This window comes from Sinocyclocheilus grahami, unplaced genomic scaffold (assembly GCF_001515645.1).
Source record: "Sinocyclocheilus grahami isolate Dianchi unplaced genomic scaffold, SAMN03320097.WGS_v1.1 scaffold703.1, whole genome shotgun sequence".
Taxonomy (NCBI): Eukaryota; Metazoa; Chordata; class Actinopteri; order Cypriniformes; family Cyprinidae; genus Sinocyclocheilus; species Sinocyclocheilus grahami.
In genome coordinates this window covers 10,025-30,135 of record NW_015505882.1, presented here as the reverse complement: position 1 = coordinate 30,135, position 20,111 = coordinate 10,025, and the positions used below count along the sequence as shown (strand labels likewise).

General features: G+C 38.3%; 1 protein-coding gene across 1 annotated transcript in view; it reads right to left on the bottom strand.

Moving 5' to 3' along the window:
* Nucleotides 1-19,721, bottom strand: part of LOC107559858 (XK-related protein 7-like) — a 93,303-nt gene extending 73,582 nt beyond the window's left edge. The window contains exon 1 of the mRNA XM_016243869.1: nt 19,246-19,721. Within this exon, the coding sequence (XP_016099355.1) occupies nt 19,246-19,721 (476 nt within the window). The remainder of the gene's footprint in view (nt 1-19,245) is intronic.
* Between the last annotated feature and the right edge of the window lie 390 nt (nt 19,722-20,111).

Below are 20,111 nucleotides of genomic sequence, written 5' to 3'. Positions count from 1 at the left end.
TGTTGGCAGGTGAAAGGCTTCTCTCCAGTATGACTTCTCATGTGGACTTTAAGGCTTTCATTTTGAGTATAACCTTTCCCACATTGTTGGCAGGTGAAAGGCTTCTCTCCAGTGTGAACACTCATGTGGAGTTTAAGGCTTTCATTTTGAGTGAAACCTTTCCCACACTGCTGGCAGGTGTAAGGCTTTTCTCCAGTGTGAATTCTCATATGGACATAAAGGTTTCCATGATGTGTAAAACTCTTTCCACACTGAGAGCAGGTGAACTTTCTAGATCCTGTTTTCGGCACTTTTTTTCGCATGGAAATCATTTTAGTCTGTGAGCAACTGAAAGATTTTTCTTCAGTTATGAAATCATGATGCTTCTCATCCCTTAGACTTTTCTCTTTGTTTTCATTCAGGTCTTGACTCTCTTCTTTCAGTGCCATCAGGTCTAAGGTAAAAGAAGACAAAGACAAGTTAACCCTGGTTTAATAGCACAAAGCTAGAGCGACATTTCAACCAGTGGTCAAGGTTGCCAATTGTTCCATACACACTGCTCAAAAAAATTAAGGGAACACTTGAATCTCAATGAATGCAATTTTCAATTTGAAAATCTTTATTTATACACACTTATTTTTAAGAACAAATATTATGTGACAAATTAATGGAAACCAAAATCATTAACACACCGAGGGCTGAATTCAAAATCGCACCAAAATCGAAAGTAAAAAACTAAAGTTACAGGCTGATCCAACTAGCATGAAATTCATCACAGCAACATCGGATGCTCCGATACATAATATCCAAGAGGTTCTCAATTGGATTCAAGTCTGGGGAACGTGAGGGCCAGTCAATGGCATCAATGCCAGTGTCATCTAAAAACGGCACACTCTAGCCACTGAGGCCAGGCATTATCATGCACTAGGAGGAATCCAGGGCCCACTGCACCAGCGTAAGGTCTGACTAAGCTCTGAGGATTTCATCCAGGTACCTAACAGCAGTAAGGGAACCATTGGCTAACATGTGGAGGTCTGTGCAATCATCCACGGATATGCCTCCCCAGACCATTACTGACCCACTGCCAAACCAGTCATGCTGGATGATGTTGCACGCAACATAATATTCCCCACGGCATCTCCAAACTCTTTCACATCTGTCACGTGTGCTCAGTGTGAACCTGCTCTCATCTGTGAAGTGAACAGGATGCCAATGACGAACCTACCAATTCTGGTGTTCTCTGGCAAATGCCAATCGAGCTGCATGGTACTGAGTTGTGAGCACAGGTCCCTCTACAGGACATTACCTTATTCCACCCTAATAAAGTCTGATTCTGACAGTTTTATCCGAAACATGCACACTTATAGCCTGCCGAAGGTCATTCTGTAGGGCTCTGGCAGTGCTCATCCTATTCCTCCCCGTACAAAGTAGCAGATACCGGTCCTGCTGCTGGGTGGTTGACCTTCTACGTCCTTGCCCAGCTCTCCTCATGTAACAGCCTGTCTCCTGGTATCTCCTGCATACTCTTGAAACTGTGCTGGGAGACACAACACACTTCCTCATGATGGCACGTATGGATGTGCCATCATGGAGGAGCTGGACTACCTGCGCAACTTGACTGGGTTACAGGCACTGCCTCATGCTACACAGACAATGAGAAGAACCCTAACCAAAGTCTGATTCTGACAGTTTTATCCGAAACATGCACACTTATAGCCTGCCGAAGGTCATTCTGTAGGGCTCTGGCAGTGCTCATCCTATTCCTCCCCGTACAAAGTAGCAGATACCGGTCCTGTTGCTGGGTGGTTGACCTTCTACGTCCTTGCCCAGCTCTCCTCATGTAACAGCCTGTCTCCTGGTATCTCCTGCATACTCTTGAAACTGTGCTGGGAGACACAACAAACTTCCTCATGATGGCACGTATGGATGTGCCATCATGGAGGAGCTGGACTACCTGTGCAACCTGACTGGGTTACAGGCACTGCCTCATGCTACACAGACAATGAGAAGAACCCTAACCATAGGCTCAGATTAATGAGGTCTACTATCAATCAGTTTAAAAAATAAACACAAAACCAGTATTAATTGAAAGAAAACAAGCTGACAAAAAGATCGATACCAATCTTAGGTAATAATATAGCATAACAAGAAATGTATAATCTATTTTTTGTAGGCCAGTCATTTTTGACAGGGTACACCACAGGTGTGATTTTTTTGATTTTGTTTTTTAATTTTGTACAAAATAAAAGCTTTTCAAAAAAAATTTCTTGATTAAACATTAGAGCATGCTAGTGTGATAAACAGTGCAATTTTTTGTTCATATTTTATTTCATATTGACAAAATTATCCACAAATAACTTTTTCACTCAAAAACTGATGTACGTAAGCTCAGATTAATGAGGCGTATAATCTATTTTTTGTAGGCCAGTCATTTTTGACAGGGTACACCACAGGTGTGATTTTTTTGCTTTTGTTTTTTAATTTTGTACAAAATAAAAGCTTTTCAAAAAAAATTTCTTGATTAAACATTAGAGCATGCTAGTGTGATAAACAGTGCAATTTTTGTTCATATTTTATTTCATATTGACAAAATTATCCACAAATAACGTTTTTCACTCAAAAACTGATGTACGTAAGCTCAGATTAATGAGGTCTAAGATAAATCAGTTCCAAAAATAAACACAAAACCAGTCCTAATCGATAGAAAACAAGCTCACAAAAAGATTGATACCAATATTTGGTGATAATATTGCATAACAAGAGATTTATAAGCTATTTTTTGTGCCTCTGTCATTTTTGACCGGGAACACCACAAGTGTTATAGGGATTTGAACACAGCCTGAGAGTTAACCACTATAGAGACATCAGAGTCAGGCCACCGACAGCCTGGAGCTCAAATCTCCGAAAAAGTCAAAGCAAATTTTCAAATAGACGTTATCTTTATTAACAAACCCGCATATTTCAAGTCTAAACAACTACATTCTAAAACTCTTAAAACTACATTATGTGACACAAAAACAGTATTATTTATAAAATTATAGTGGATTTGGGCGTCCTCCATGACACTCGCTATATATTGTATATATACAGTATATATCAACACTGTGTCTATCTGCCTGAATATAACAGCAACCTTTAGTCCAACGGGTCCAACACACTTCATGAATACACAACAAACAAATAAACATAGAATACATTTGCCATTAAAAACAGTATTCCATTTCTTGTTTACTGTTGGTTTACACAAAGTCTGATGTCATTATGCTGTCTGTTGATTAACATTAGTATGGACACACAGACTGTATACTTGAGTAATACGTAATCTGTGAATTTTATTGGCACAAGTAATGATGGCTAAGGTGTTTAATGACTGCTAAGACTGTTTAAGGCATTTGTTCAAATGTTTAGGCTAAACATGCAATGAATAAATGAGCAGAAATGTGTTACAAGTACTAATGCTCTCGCCTAAAGTATATGCCACATACATTATATAAATGTATAGGCCTATGTCATTTTTTTCTAGGCTAAACCTAATGGCATACTTTCAAATATCCTTTTTTATGTCTGTGTGCAAGCAAAAGTTTGCTGGTCTGCATGTGTGTTTATGTGTTTATGTGTTTTGTGTGTGTGTGTGTGGGTGGGAGTGTGGTGGCATTGTGTGAAATGCAGACTCTTCACTTTGTATTGTTTGGCCTCTGAAAATGCTTCCACAGCAAACTCTACAGCAATGGGAATAACTCTCCCACCTTGAATCGCCTCCCCGCTCTTAAAATATATGTGTATCCCACTATTTTTATATATAAATCAATGTATATCGCACCACAGCCTATTTTCAAACAACCAGCAATAAAGCCGTCTGTTAAATCAACGTTCCTGTACTTGTGGTAAGTAGCGGTTCAAAGCGCAACGACTGCGAGATCAAGATTAAGATGTCAGGAAAGAAACTCCATCTCTGACGCATTGGTTTCCCTTCACAACCAACTATTGTTTCCAGCGAACAATGTTTTCTTAAAGAGCACAAAAGAAACACTGTTGTGAGTAAAACTCACAAATACTTTGAGCTCACACATTGAGCTAAAAAGTGCTCGTGAAAACTGCTGATAATGGCTTGTGGACATAGTGGCATTATTTCGGGATGTCACACCTCTATGGAGTTATCGTCTCCTCCAGCTCTGTGCCTGCTCAGGAAAACAACTAGAACAGACTATTCTTCTGTTTTCCATTTTTCATCCCTGACCCTCTGAACTGGTGAAGAAAAATGAGGCGAGTGCAAGAGAAAAAAAAGGAATTAAATGCATTCATCAGGGGGCCGGAGAGAGCGTGTAGTTGAATTGTTAAATCAGAGGCTCTTTAGAGGAATCAAAATATGAAAGTGGAGGACAGTGTAAACGAGGGACACTGGTCATTTTAAAAGTTATGTTGAATCGATAGAGTGACTAATGGGCCTTGTATTCAGCTGTTATTGTTGGAAATAATTAGTGGTGCTTGCTGAAGGAGGCATGACTATTAATACTTCTCAATGGGAAAAATCTCTAACCCTCTTTACTACACTATGTTGCATTTATTGGTACAGACATGAATGAAGCCGTGCCATATCTAGGGACCTGAATATCATTGAGATATGTTGTTAAGCTCTTTTGACTTGGACCAGCAAGTAACCTCTTAGCAACCACTCAGCAGTGTTGGGAAGTTACTTTGGAAATGTAATAGGTTACAGATTACAAGTTACCCTAATTAAAATGTAATAAGTAGTGCTCAACACAACAACCTCAATTTTAAAAAAGTTGGGAAGTTTTGTAAAATGCAATAAAATAAAGAATCTGCGATTTGTTAATTCTCTTTAACTTTTATTTCATTTGGAAAAGATTTTGACCAACTTAATGTATTTTGTAAATATAAACGATTTTTGATTTTGATGGCTGCAACACACTCCAAAAAAAGTTGGGACAGAGGTGAAATAAAAGTGAAAAGGTTATAGAATATCCAAATTAAACTGTTTTGAAACCATTCACAGTAAGCAGGTGAATTGGTAATAGGTGAGGGTGTCATGTTTGGGTAATAAAAGGAGCATCTCAGTCTTTGCAAGCAAAGCTGGATTATGGCTCATCACTTTGTGCCAAATTTCATGAGAGAAGTGTCAAACAAATCAAAATTTCTCGATGCAAAATCACAAAGAATTTAGGTATTTCACCAACTACCATGCATAATATTGTGAAAAGATTCAGGGAATCCAGAGAAATCTCAATCTGTGCAAGGCAAGGCAGGAAACTTCAATTGAATGTGTGTGAGCCGTCATGCCGTGTGAGCCGTGTTAAATATAGTCACATGGGCTCAGGAGTACTTCGGAAAACCGCTGTCACTTTACACAGTCTGTCGCTGCATCAATAAATCAACTTGAATCTCTGTTACTCTAGGAGAAAGCTAAACATCAATTCTATGCAGTGATGCTGCAGGGTTCTCTGTGCCCGATCTCATCTCAGATAGAAAAAAAAGACATTGAAATGTGTGCTGTGGTCAGATGAGTCCACATTTCAACTGGTTTCTGAGAAAAATGGACGTTGAGTTCCATTCCAACAGCGTGGTTTTGTAGACACAGAGTGAATGCTAGATCAGTCCAGATCTGTCTCCTATTGAAAATGTATGACCAGTCATGAAAAGGAGAATCAGAAAATGACAATCACAGACTGCTGAGCATCTGAAGTCTTGTATCAAGCGAGACTGGACGAAAATTTTGCTTGCAAAACCTTTTCTGTAATTGGGGTTGTAATTACTGTCAGACTTTTAAAATCCTCCATCACTTGAATTAAGATGATAATAATTAAATTTTAAAGTACAGCCACCACAAAATCAAATTTACTTTGAGATCATTCTCAGGTTAAATACAGATTTTAAATCATAACAAAAAATAGTTGAATAGCTATGATATTGTTTTAGAAATCAAATCTTGGCATAGCAATGACAGGAAACAGTGGCATCTAACAATGACTATTGAATAAGCATGTTCTATTCTGTGTCCTAAACTCCTGAGACATTGGTATCTCATATTTTAGAGGAGTCAATGCAATTTATAAAATAAATCTATTAAATCTATATTTGGGTGTGTGTGTGTGAGAAAAAAATCAGATGTAACCCCCTTTGTAATCGTTAACATTTTCATAAGTAACTGTGATTTAATTACACATTTTTTCCCTCAGTAACTGTAAATGATTACAATTACATTTATTTTGTTATTAAATTACGTAATTCCGTTACATGTAACTAGCTACTCCCCAACACTGCCACTCAGTATATCTTAGCAACCACAAAGCTACACCCATTGAAGAGTGTTTGAAGTATTTGGAATGCTATGTTTTGTAGTTTCAGCCTCAGACAGCTGATGTGTATTGCACACTAAATTGCCACCATCAATAGCATCTCCAATCCGATTGGCTGGCAGCTTTTGGGAGTAATGATACACACATCTTCTGAATTTGCAAGGTGCAGCTTAGTGACGTTAAATATTAAAACTATATATATATATATATATATATATATATATACATTCATTCAGTGTCAAGTAAACTTGACACAACAGTATATTTTGCTTTATTTTTCTGAATGAAATAACAGAATTTTAAAATGCAAGTGATAAATACTTAGAAATGTATTTACATCATTCACATCAAAGGTTTTTAAAAATAAAAAATGTAATATTATACAAGAGTTTTTAAACATATTAAAGAGATAGTTTACTTTAAAATCTGCTACTAATTTACTTACCCTTGGTGATTTTTTTTCTTCAGTAGAACAGTAAAGCAGTGGCGAGCGGTGACTTTTTTAATCGGGTCTGCTGAGTGATAAGACACCCCCACCCCCCAACCCCCATCAAAAGGGATCACAAATTGCAAATAAGAAACCCCATGGCAGGTATCGATTTAAAAGTATGCACATTTCCTACCTTATTTGTAAATTAAATTCATCTCCAATCCTTCTTCTATCATTTCAGGTTTGTCCATTGTTATTCGAATGCAAGAAAAATATAGCTGGTTTTCCAAGTAAAACCCACCAAATAAGGTTTACACGTAGTTATGTTATGATACGTAATCAGAGGTTGGGGAGATGGGGGGATTCCCCCGGTCTATATGTCTCTCTGCATCAGCTAAATTATTTTTTTATTCACAGTGAATAGGAGTTAAAGGGGTCATATGATGTTGCTAACAAGAACATTATTTTGTGTATTTGGTGTAATGAAATTTTTATGCATTTATGTGGTTTAAGGTTAAAAAAACACATTATTTTCCACATACCCTACATTATTGTTTCTTCTCTATGCCCCGCCTTTCTGAAACGTGTCGATTTTTACAAAACTCATCGGTCTGAAAAGCGAGGTGTGCTCTGATTGGCCAGCTATCCAGTGCGTTGTGATTGGCCGAATATCTCAAGCATGTGACGGAAATGTTATGCCCCTTGCCATACTGTGATGCCTTGTCTCGGCCGGAGCAACGAGACAAAAACATTAAAACCCATTATAAACAAGGCAATTGACAGCATCTTCACGACATGGCGGCGGCGGCAACAACAATACTACAGCGAGAATAAAAGTTACGCCTTCTTTCTTTGCATGAACATTTGGGCGGCGTTAAGTAAATCTTCCCACATCGTGACATAGACATGTGGGGGCGTGTTAGAACGAGCCGTTTTAGGTAGGAGTGGTTGACTCTTAACTTTTATAAAGAATATTTCTTTTGATTTGAGACTTTAGTCTTTGCAACTTTACAGATCTTCTTTATGCACCAAGAGCTTGTAACACTCCAAAGAGAAAAGAAAAATTCAAATCGCATCATATGACCCCTTTAAAACTCCCACACGGGTGACATAACAGACCATGCAAAATACCCAAAAGTATTTAAAATATTGCAAAGTAACGTTGCAACCTTGCAAACAATAATAAAATCAGAGAAGGACTTCAACTGTAAGCGACATGAGCATACGCAAAACAATATGATGTTTGTTATTATTAAAATGTTATATAGCCTAGCCCACATTTTATAAACAATTTTTTTTTATTTACCGCTCAGGCAATAACGTTGACAATAACGTATATATTCAACATACGTTGTCTATGACCAAAAATGTAAGTTGTTCAGTGGACTTTTAAAATTTGCTTTGCTTGAGAAAATTAAAATAGACAGTTAGTGCTTTTTTTTCTTTTGATTTAGTCGAGTTGGTTTTGCATCAAACACAATGTACTTTTTGCCAATTGAGATCTGACAGGAGCAGCGCATTTTTCCGCTTCGGCGAGTGTTTCGCGAACAACTTACCTCGCGCATTAAATCTGCTGCAGACCCGCAAAACACTGAGAACGTGCTATAATCCTGACGAGTCATAGCAACAGAGCGGAGGTGAGAAAGCTGCGGAGAATCCGCTCGCCCGGAAATAACCATAACTGACATAGATTTACAGACAATTACTGAAATTTTTTTTCCCCTCTTTTGGAAGGCCAAACAAAGTAGTTTCGCTTTCACAACAACAATACTACAGCGAGAATAAAAGTTACACCTTCTTTCTTTGCGCGAACATTTGGGCGGCGTAATGTAAATCTTCCCACATCCTGACATAGACATGTGGGGGCGTGTTTGAGCGAGCCGTTTGGCAAAAAAATTATTTTACGTACTTATTCCTAACTCAGCTTTAAGTTACATTTCAAATGACAAGGGATCAACTTATAATCATGTTTATATGAATTATCCCCTGAACTTATTCTCTCAAATGGCCTGTGTTTGCGGAGCTGGCGGCAACAACAATACTACAGCGAGAATAAAAGTTACGCCTTCTTTCTTTGCGTGAACATTTGGGCGGCGTTAAGTAAATCTTCCCACATCGTGACATAGACATGTGGGGGCGTGTTAGAACGAGCCGTTTTAGGTAGGAGTGGTTGACTCTTAACTTTTATAAAGAATATTTCTTTGGATTTGAGACTTTAGTCTTTGCAACTTTACAGATCTTCTTTATGCACCAAGAGCTTGTAACACTCCAAAGAGAAAAGAAAAATTCAAATCGCATCATATGACCCCTTTAAAACTCCCACACGGGTGACATAACAGACCATGCAAAATACCCAAAAGTATTTAAAATATTGCAAAGTAACGTTGCAACCTTGCAAACAATAACAAAATCAGAGAAGGACTTCAACTGTAAGCGACATGAGCATACGCAAAACAATATGATGTTTGTTATTATTAAAATGTTATATAGCCTAGCCCACATTTTATAAACAATTTTTTTTAATTTACCGCTCAGGCAATAACGTTGACAATAACGTATATATTCAACATACGTTGTCTATGACCAAAAATGTAAGTTGTTCAGTGGACTTTTAAAATTTGCTTTGCTTGAGAAAATTAAAATAGACAGTTAGTGCTTTTTTTTCTTTTGATTTAGTCGAGTTGGTTTTGCATCAAACACAATGTACTTTTTGCCAATTGAGATCTGACAGGAGCAGCGCATTTTTCCGCTTCGGCGAGTGTTTCGCGAACAACTTACCTCGCGCATTAAATCTGCTGCAGACCCGCAAAACACTGAGAACGTGCTATAATCCTGACGAGTCATAGCAACAGAGCGGAGGTGAGAAAGCTGCGGAGAATCCGCTCGCCCGGAAATAACCATAACTGACATAGATTTACAGACAATTACTGAAATTTTTTTTTTTCCTCTTTTGGAAGGCCAAACAAAGTAGTTTCGCTTTCACAACAACAATACTACAGCGAGAATAAAAGTTACACCTTCTTTCTTTGCGCGAACATTTGGGCGGCGTAATGTAAATCTTCCCACATCGTGACATAGACATGTGGGGGCGTGTTTGAGCGAGCCGTTTGGCAAAAAAATAATTTTACGTACTTATTCCTAACTCAGCTTTAAGTTACATTTCAAATGACAAGGGATCAACTTATAATCATGTTTATATGAATTATCCCCTGAACTTATTCTCTCAAATGGCCTGTGTTTGCGGAGCTTTCGCAGCTTATATGGACGGAACGCCACTGCAGTAAAGAAGATTTTTAGCTGAAACCGTGGTCCTTGGTGATTCATAAAACACAAGTAAATGGTTACGCCACTTAAGAGTAAAATAAAAAAATCAGACAACACAAAATTAATACCTGTGGCTCAAGACTATATATTGAGGTCTTATGAAGTGAAAGTTGAACTGTGCAAGAAACTAAACATACAAAGACATTTATAATGTTACAAAAAATTTATATTTCATATAAATGCTGTTCTTTCAAATGTTATAAAAACAGCACAACTGTTTTCATCATTGATAATAAAAATAATAATAAAAAAAAAAAAAAAATTCTTGAGCACCAAATGAACATATTAGGATTATTGTCTCCTTACACACAAGTCTACACACATTTTTTATTTTATTATTATTATTATTATTATTATTATTATTACTATTATTATCTGTTTTTTTTACTTTCATAACATTTTTTTTGACTTGACATGTCATCTTGAATGCAGTATTCAGGTGTGAGATGCTGAAAAAGCAAGACAAGGCACAAAACCATCTTTCTAGCACATGTTTAGATAAAACATTTTTTTTAAAAAGCAGCGTGAAAAACAGCAGGTTCTGATTGAAGTACTTCTTAACCAGAATAAAATCGTGATGCTGACAGTCAAATGTCTGGTTACTCAGTGTTACATGTTCTGTAATATCTTTATTTGCACAGTTTCCTCCATGTAACTGGGTTTCTCACAGCTGGCACTCACAGATAACCCCAGTGTCATGTCTATTCTCAACTCAATCTTTTCAGCACAGTCCACAAAGAAACAGAAGACAGAATCAGAGGAAGACTATTAAAACTCTGCCCTGATCAGCATGAATACATATCATAAATGAATATGCAAGTAACCGAGTCAAAGAGAGGTTACACACCTGGGGAGTTTCTCTTCCCTTCCTCTCCTGATGTGACATTATTACACTCGCTCTGTAATCGGGAAATCTTTCACTCAAAACACACTTACAGTGCACAGCTCCACCTCTCTACAGCCAGCGCTTCTCTCGTTCTCTTGCTCTTTCTTCCAGAGTTTGACAACAGAGATAAGATATATGTCTTGTGACACCACAGGAGAGACACCACAGCTGAAAATGATATAAAATAGAGAAAATGTGAAGAGCACAAAAACAAAATAACAGAAAAATAGAGTGGCTTCATGCTGCTCATGTCTCAAAGTTTCTTTTTTATTTTGGTAGCTTTGGACACAACATTGAATATGAACACTGGCTGACAGAGCAAGGCATCATTTTTTCACCATCTGTTGGATATAAGTTTTTTCTACATCAGAAACGGTTTACAATCAATCACTATAACAAAACCTTAAAAAGGCTCTCTGTGTGTAGACTAGATAAATATAATTAACCTGTGGTCATAGCCAATCCAGATGTTCAAAACAGAACTGTCACAGCCATATGACTGACAGGTGTAATTGCACAGGGGAAATAGACACCATCAGAAAAATTATGCTCTAAAGTATAACCTATTTATCAGCCAAGGATATAAAAATAGATTAAAATTCTAATTTTAATAAAAATATTTGTTTGTAATTTAAAAAGCCAGTCTACCAGAGACTGTTGCTTGATTGATAGATTGACTGAGACAGTAAATAACTTGTCGCCTCTTAAACACACAAACGTCCATGAGTTGCCACCCCAGTGTCATGTCTATTCTCAACTCAATCTTTTCAGCACAGTCCACAAAGAAACAGAAGACAGAATCAGAGGAAGACTATTAAAACTCTGCCCTGATCAGCATGAATACATATCATAAATGAATATGCAAGTAACCGAGTCAAAGAGAGGTTACACACCTGGGGAGTTTCTCTTCCCTTCCTCTCCTGATGTGACATTATTACACTCGCTCTGTAATCGGGAAATCTTTCACTCAAAACACACTTACAGTGCACAGCTCCACCTCTCTACAGCCAGCGCTTCTCTCGTTCTCTTGCTCTTTCTCCATTCCTTCCAGAGTTTGACAACAGAGATAAGATATATGTCTTGTGACGCCACAGGAGAGACACCACAGCTGAAAATGATATAAAATAAAGAAAATGTGAAGAGCACAAAAACAAAATAACAGAAAAATAGAGTGGCTTCATGGGGTGAATGTTGATTTATAATACATCTATGCTGCTCATGTCTCAAAGTTTATTTTTTATTTTGGTAGCTTTGGACACAACATTGAATATGAACACTGGCTGACAGAGCAAGGCATCATTTTTTCACAATCTGTTGGACATAAGTTTTTTCTACATCAGAAACGGTTTACAATCAATCACTATAACAAAACCTTAAAAAGGCTCTCTGTGTGTAGACTAGATAAATATAATTAACCTGCGGTCACAGCCATATGACTGACAGGTGTAATTGCACAGGGGAAATAGACACCATCAGAAAAATTATGCTCTAAAGTATAACCTATTTATCAGCCAAGGATATAAAAATAGATTAAAATTCTAATTTTAATAAAAATATTTGTTTGTAATTAAAAAAGCCAGTCTACCAGAGACTGTTGCTTGATTGATAGATTGACTGAGACAGTAAATAACTTGTCGCCTCTTAAACACACAAACGTCCATGAGTTGCCTTTTAAATGAAACGCATCAAAGTTTCACTGTGACTGGGCTGACCCCATGCCCCATGTGCTCATAAAACAAAATACACCCTGTAAGCTCTGATGACCTGTCAGAATGGCTCCATAAAGAAGCTGGGTCAACACACACTCACACACACACACACACACACACACACACACAGATATATAATATAATATAATATAATATATATATATATAAGAATCACCCCCCCTTAAATTAATCACATTTTGTTGCTTTGCAGCCTGAAATGAAGATGGACACAGTTTTTGTTTTATCCAGCTGTATTTACTCAGTGTAACCTATAACATCCAAGTGAAAGATATAACACCAACATGTCAAAAAAAAAACACGGAATCACTGAGTTGGAAAAATGAAAGTCTGTTATTAAGAAGTGGAAGGTATTTGGTACAACACATACCCTCCCTGGATCAGGACGTTGCTTCAAACTGGATGAAAGAACCAGGAAGAAACTGGACAGAGAGGCGACCAAGAGGCCGACAGCAACTCTGAAGCAGCTGCAGGAATTTATGACAAAGAGTGGTTATTGTGTGCATGTGACAACAATATCACAAATTCTCCACAAATGTGGCTTGTGTGGAAAAAGCCACTCCTTAAGAAAGGCCACATGCAGTCACGACTGAGCTTTGCCAAAACGTACCTTGAAGATTCTGAGGCATAGAATTTTACTATAACACAAATAACAGCATTCCTCCAGTAAAGCATGGAGGTGGTAATATCCTGTTATGGGAGTGTTTCTCTGCAGCAGGGACTGGAGTCAGGATTGAAGGAAAAATGGATGGGGCAAAATACCGTCAAATTCTTGAGGAAAATCTGCTGGCCTCTGTCAGAAAGTTGACAATGGGAAGAAGGCTTACTTTCCAGCATGACAATGACCCAAAGCACAGAGCACAACTGAGCACACAGTGGTTGAAGGAGAAAAAGGTGTGGCTAATTAATTACAGAATAAAGGCTGCAATTAAAGCAAAAGGTGGTTCAACACAATACTGACACAAGGGACTGATCCTTTTTCCAACTCTTTTTTTTTCCAACTCTAAGAAAAATCCAATAATAAAATCAGTATTGTATATCTTCTGTTTTGTTGTCCTCGCCAAAGTTGAAATAACTTCCCTGGACATAAGTACAGTCCCTAAATCCATTCTCACACGCATCTGCTGGCAAAAACTCTCTTTAACTCACTCTGACAAGCAGATGGGCACACAGAGGCATTCACATACAGTACAAACAGCACTCAGCGTAATCTATATTCAGCTGCTGTGTTTAGGAAACACACACACACACACACACACACACACAGTGTATCTGTCACTCGATTGTGAATATTTTTCCAGCATCTGCTGTGAAGAACTGGGTCAGCTCTGACAAGACAGGCAGCATCAGGATCTTTAGGAAGGGAATGAGACGGCGAGACTGACAAGTAGATAGAGGGATGACAGGGGAGAGGAGACAAAAGACAACCTCCTGTCCTCTAACCTTTTCCTAATGACGCCCGTATCTAATAAGGAATTATTTTCTCCATTCCCAGTCCTGGGAAAATATCACTTTGAGGTGTGTGGTTGAGATAGGCGAGGTGTTTTCTGCTTTAAAATGCTCCTCACGCACGCCGGCTACGGTGTAATGCCTTCAGCTCGGTGAGAATATCCCCATCAACTCCCTTAATGGCCCAGCGGATACACTCCACTGCCTCACACACCTGCAACACACATATCACAACAGCTGCTCTGTGCTTGAGTGCATCTGTGTGTGCGTGCGTCTGGGGTGTTAAAACAGGTCCAACTAAGCCTTTACTTCAGCTTGGCAAAACGTGTTTTTTGATTCAATGGAAACTTTATGTAGCCTAAACAAGTCTCTCAAGTAGTTCTAGTGTCTCACATACAGTACTGAACACTCAAACAGCTATGACAGTTTTAGTATACACTACAGTTCAAACTTTCAAGGTCAGTAAGTGTTTTTAATCATTTATTTAATGCTTATATTCAGCAAGTATGCATTCAATTCGGCAAAAGTGATAGTAAAGACATTTATAATATTACAAATGATTTCTATTTCAGAATAAATGTTGTTCTTTTGAACTTTCTATTCATCAAAGAATCCTGAAAATATGTATCACAGTTTCCACAAAAATATTAAGCAGCACAAATTTGTTTTCAACAATGATAAAAAAAACCCACAAAATCAGCATATTAAATGATTTCAGAGGGATCATGTGACACTGAAGACTGGAGTAATGAGTAATTGCCATCACAGCAATAAATTACTTTTTAAAATATATTAAAATAGAATACAGTTATTTCAAATTGTAATAATATTTCACAATGTTACTGTTGTTGCTGTCTTTTCCTTTTGATCATAATAGAAAACATAAAAAAAATTATTGACCCTAAGCTTTTGAACAGCAGTATACAGTACATCTGCATAAGTGTCAGTATTAAAAAAGATTCAAATCATGTGAAATTAATTCAAAACACCTCAATGATAACTGTGCTATAACTCAAGTGAAAGAGGTTTGTCACTTTCAACAATGAACAATTAAAAAAAATTGCCATGGGCTTTTGCTACGTTACGTGGACGACACATCAGAACATGAAAAAACATTATTTTGCAACTATTTTCAGTCATTTTCTTGCACATTGCACATTTCTCACTGGATTTGATGTGGTATTCATTAAAAAGTCTAAAATACAAAGCACTTTAAAGTTGAACTGTCAGTGTATTCATTTAAAAAAAATATGTGAGGAGTCACAGTTCCTTAGTGTTATTATTCACCTATAGGTAGAAGCTAAATTGATATGTGTTTAATGGTGCGTGACTTTAAAAACAATTTATTTTTACAACAGATGCAATGAAGTTGTATGTCAAGTGAATGCATCTCAAATGCATTTTAGCATTTCATTCAGATATGTGGTGGCTCTTTTTACACATTTCACTTTTGTTTACAGTGTGATCAGTTGTCATCTGCCACGTGTGGGCATAAATCAATAAATGAATGAATAGATGGATGGATTAATTGGCTGCTCTTCTCTTTCATACTTGTGACATTCACTGCAAGGTCAGATCCTTCCGTGCATTATGCAGTATTTTTTAAGAAATTATCAGACATATCATCAGAAACTAAGTTTTACTTACTCACCAATTTTTTTTCTCATATTTGGTGGTCAGCAAGTGTTCCTTTCAGACCCTGTGTGAAACTCTGTGTGCACAAAAATAGATTTCTAGTTTAAATGGGTTGATCTCTGTAAAATATAAGATGACAAGATTAATTAATTATGATCTATTCACTGATCTAGGAGAAATCAAAATAAAATGAGCATTTGATCTCAGCCATTGCAAGCAACAGATCAAGGATCAGCAATACATTCTTAAGCTGCAATCTCAGACACCACATGCTTCACATAATAACTGATCTAGGCATGACTCTGTTGATTTGGCTTGCTTTGTAGATGTAGTTGCAGCTCTCTGCAGCTGATTCAGGCTCTTCCAGTTCTGGTTTATGTGAGCGGCGTGCATTGATCTCTCCTTGAGTGAGAATTGCCACTAACTGAATGTTCTCAGTTGCTTTATGCTTCTTTAATCTGCTCTTTATGACTGCTAGAGTAGTGCTAGATGTTACACATTTGACTAGTGATATTCAAATATACTGTCGACCTGCTAAGTCCATTGAGGTGTTGAGTGAATACATTAGTTTGAGATCAGGTCATGTGTATTTTATCTGAGACAATAGAAACCTCACTCAAACAACAGACCGATAAAGAACTGCACAGATGTCCTAACGCTACATGATACTGTGTAAATATGCACACACACACACACACACACACACACACACACACACACACACACACAAATCAGGCAAGTGAATATGACCTCTAAAACAGTGATTCCCAACCAGTGGCACATTAGGAGTTTCCACAGTACTTTTTTCTTTATTAAAACATATACTATCATGTATTAATAAAAAAGGGGTGCCATGATTTTTGAAGTTAATTTAAGAATAGGTCTTGTCAAGCTTGTCAAGTGTCAATATTTACAAGGACCACAGACAATCGTTCTTCACAAACAGGAAAAGCTCTGTTCTATTTTTCACCCATCATGTCTCAGTCAATCAAAGCACAGAAACCAATATCTCAGTAGAAGCAGTTATAAAGAATCTATATTCGTCATTGACATTTATGCATTGAGCAGCCGCTTTTATCCATAGCTTTTATCCTTTGCATTCAGGTTACATATCAGTTCCCTGGATGTCAAACCCATGACTCTACTATATGAACTACAGAAATGCGGAATCAGAAACCCACCACTGTATTGAATGTTTTTTTAATTTAATTATATGTTTTTTTTAAATGATATAATTTAAAGTAATAATATACCATATTAATTGTATAATTTACAGAAAAAAAGGAAATGAATCACTGTATAATTGCATTTTTTAATATAATATACATAATGCTAAATATCTAATATGAATTTTAAAAAATGGGTTTGGAGATGAAAACTCTGCTAAAACATATAGGCAAATCACAACCAGATACAGGCAGAATTTTTCATATTTTTGTCAGGGGGAATATGCATAATGGATTTAAACATGCTGTATAAATGCAGCATATCTGGTAGCATAACCTAGAACTACTACAGCATAAGCATAAGTTATCCAAAATATTTAATAAACAAATGTCCAAGAGGCAGAAGATGTTCAGAACTGATGCTAGGAAATCTGCAAAGATTTTTGAGGACTTCTTCAGGCTCAGATTTCGTATAGACCTGGTCAAGTCCTTGCTTACACATCAACCCATGCAAATATTCACACACACAGCATTCCAGTTACAACTGTTCACAATAATAAATCATATTTAGAGAATTCAAGTGGGAGGGAAAGAGACTGAGAGACAGGAAGAGAGTGAGAGTGAAGGAAAGAAAGGTAACAGGAATTTGTTGCAGAGAACGATGGCAGGAAATGCTATATCCTCTCCCACACAATCACTGAGACACACAGTCCTCCCTGGCCCCGTGTTAATAATTCAGTACTTAACTACCAGTAAAACACTCACACACATGTGGGAGTGAATCACTTCCTCTGTCCCTGCTCTGGAATAAAGAAAAGCAGCATCTGACAAGGGAAATGCATTTCTCAGATACATTCTTTCCTCAGGGTGATTTTCGTAATGCCTAAAGAGCTCAAATGTCATTAGCAAAACAAACCCGCTCTGTCCCTCAAGTGCCCGTCTGGTTTCTCTCACGAACACACTGCATGCCCATTCCAGGCCCCGAGAAGTACAAAAGCCATAAAGCACAAATAAAACAACATCTTTGGCTCTGTTTCTCTATTACAGCTGACTGCGTCGTCCCAAAGAGCATATGATGCTCACAGCGATCTCCCAACCAGCCTTGGCACTTTTGATAACTTCTCCAAGAACAGAGAAAACAATTGGAAGCCCTCCACAAAAAGCCAAAACCAAAAGGATGAAGGCAAACAAGCAATGCAAGAATGAGTTATGATCTTCCCCAGAGAAAACCAGCCTGGAAGTTGTCTGTACTCTCTGCACTTAGCCAATAATGAACCTGTAGGTTTGCACAATGCCCGTTTTGTCTGAGGAGGGCTCAGACTTTTCAATTATTTCTAAATCTGTGGACTATTCTTGCAAGATTTGCTGTCGTTTTGTGAAAGTACAAGCACATTCTGTCTCTTTATACAGCAGAGGCTCTCAACTCTGTGGCAGGTCTGTTCTGATAGGATATGGACAAGAGGGAAAAACAAATCTAAATGCAAAAAATAAATTCCCACTAGCAATGCAATCAAAAAGAAACCACTCTCTGTGGGAAATCAAACTATATGATATTTTAGTGCACATTTAATTGCAACATAATGACAACACAAGCAGGTTGCAAACTCCTCATCCCTGTAAACCATGTATGAAAATACACAATGTAAAAGAAAATACAATGCAGACTATAAGAAACACAACCCACTTGGGTTACAACAGTGGTTTTCAATCCTGGTCCTGGGGACACACATTTTGTATTTCTCTCTTTTATGTCACACTCAGCTGAATTCATGGAGCTCTCTCCTAATGAGCTGATGGTCTGAATCAGATGTGTCAAATAAGGGAGAGACACAAAATGTGCAGAGCGGTGGGTCCCCTGGACCAGCTTTGAAAACCATTGGGTTACAACATAAAATTTGCATTCAGATTTATTGGACACATTCGGGTGCCTGTCACAGCGCAGATGTCTTCAGAATCAGATTGCAATTTTGTTGGCCACTGAATTGCTCCAAAGATCACAGTGAATATGAACCAAATACAACATCTATTTCAACATAACCTGAGGGTGACGTGACTGCGGGGCCACCAGAGATGGCACCGGGCACTCTGTCCACCTTGGCACACCATCTATGTTGGCAACCAGCACAGACGCACAGCCAAAAGAAGCGAGTTGGGATGTAGACAGACAGGGATGCAGCTCTTTCCATCTGCTCCCAAAGCATCACCAAGCATGAGAGCCACAATAAGAGTAACATCAATTCCAAGAAAGAGACACTATGGATAGAAATGAACACCAACTGCTCAGTGCTCATGGTCTCTGGGAGAAGTTCTGGATATTAGACGTAATGCATCTTACCTCCAGACCTGGCCGAGCTGCAAGATGTGGATGATGGACTGGAAGAGCCACACGAGCACTCTGCAGCATTTCCGCGTGCCGTCTGCAGGCAGGGTTCTGCAGCTGCCGCTCCGCCGTTCGCTGTCCTTGGTGCTGAAATCACATCCGTCCCCGTTCGGGGAAGCGCTCATTTCCGAGTAATCATACACGAACCACCTGAAACTTAACACCTGAACCACTGCGGAGGGAACCACCACGAACACTAACGTGAGCCCGAACCACCAATAGTCCTGCCTCAAGTAGTAGTCCGCTGCCAGCCACAGGTCGGTGGCTCCGTCGGAGAAGAAGACCAGGAGGGCGCACAGCACCCAGCAGCAGTCCAGCAGCGAGAAGCGCTTCTCGGCGCGAGGGTGCACAGGAGCCGCGCTCTGCTCAGGGCCAAGCAGACACCGAGAAGCGCTCTCACACACGGCTGCTCCATCTGATTTAGCGGCCATGTTTGTTGTAGAAAGAGAGTGGGCAAAGGAAAGCGAAGTATGTGTGGTGGAGAGAGTCTGGGAGCGCAGGGGGGAGGGGGGAGAGAGAGAGAGAGAGAGAGAGAGAGAGAGAGAGAGAGAGAGACCTCTGGGATGTAATAGGTTTGTGTTGGGATACAATCAGCCTGGTTTCACAAACGTTTCGTTGGAAGGACTGCAATGATTTGTAGCGTCTATGAGACTTTTGTTTTTTCTTTAAATGCAGTGTAAATGCAGATGCTACGATAGTGAAATAAAAATGAATGACGGCTTGATACTGAAAATATAACCTAGTGGAATGAATACATTTCGAGATTCTAAAAGGCATATATGGAGTCCAATTTTTGCTATATTTTTATCTGACATTCCAGG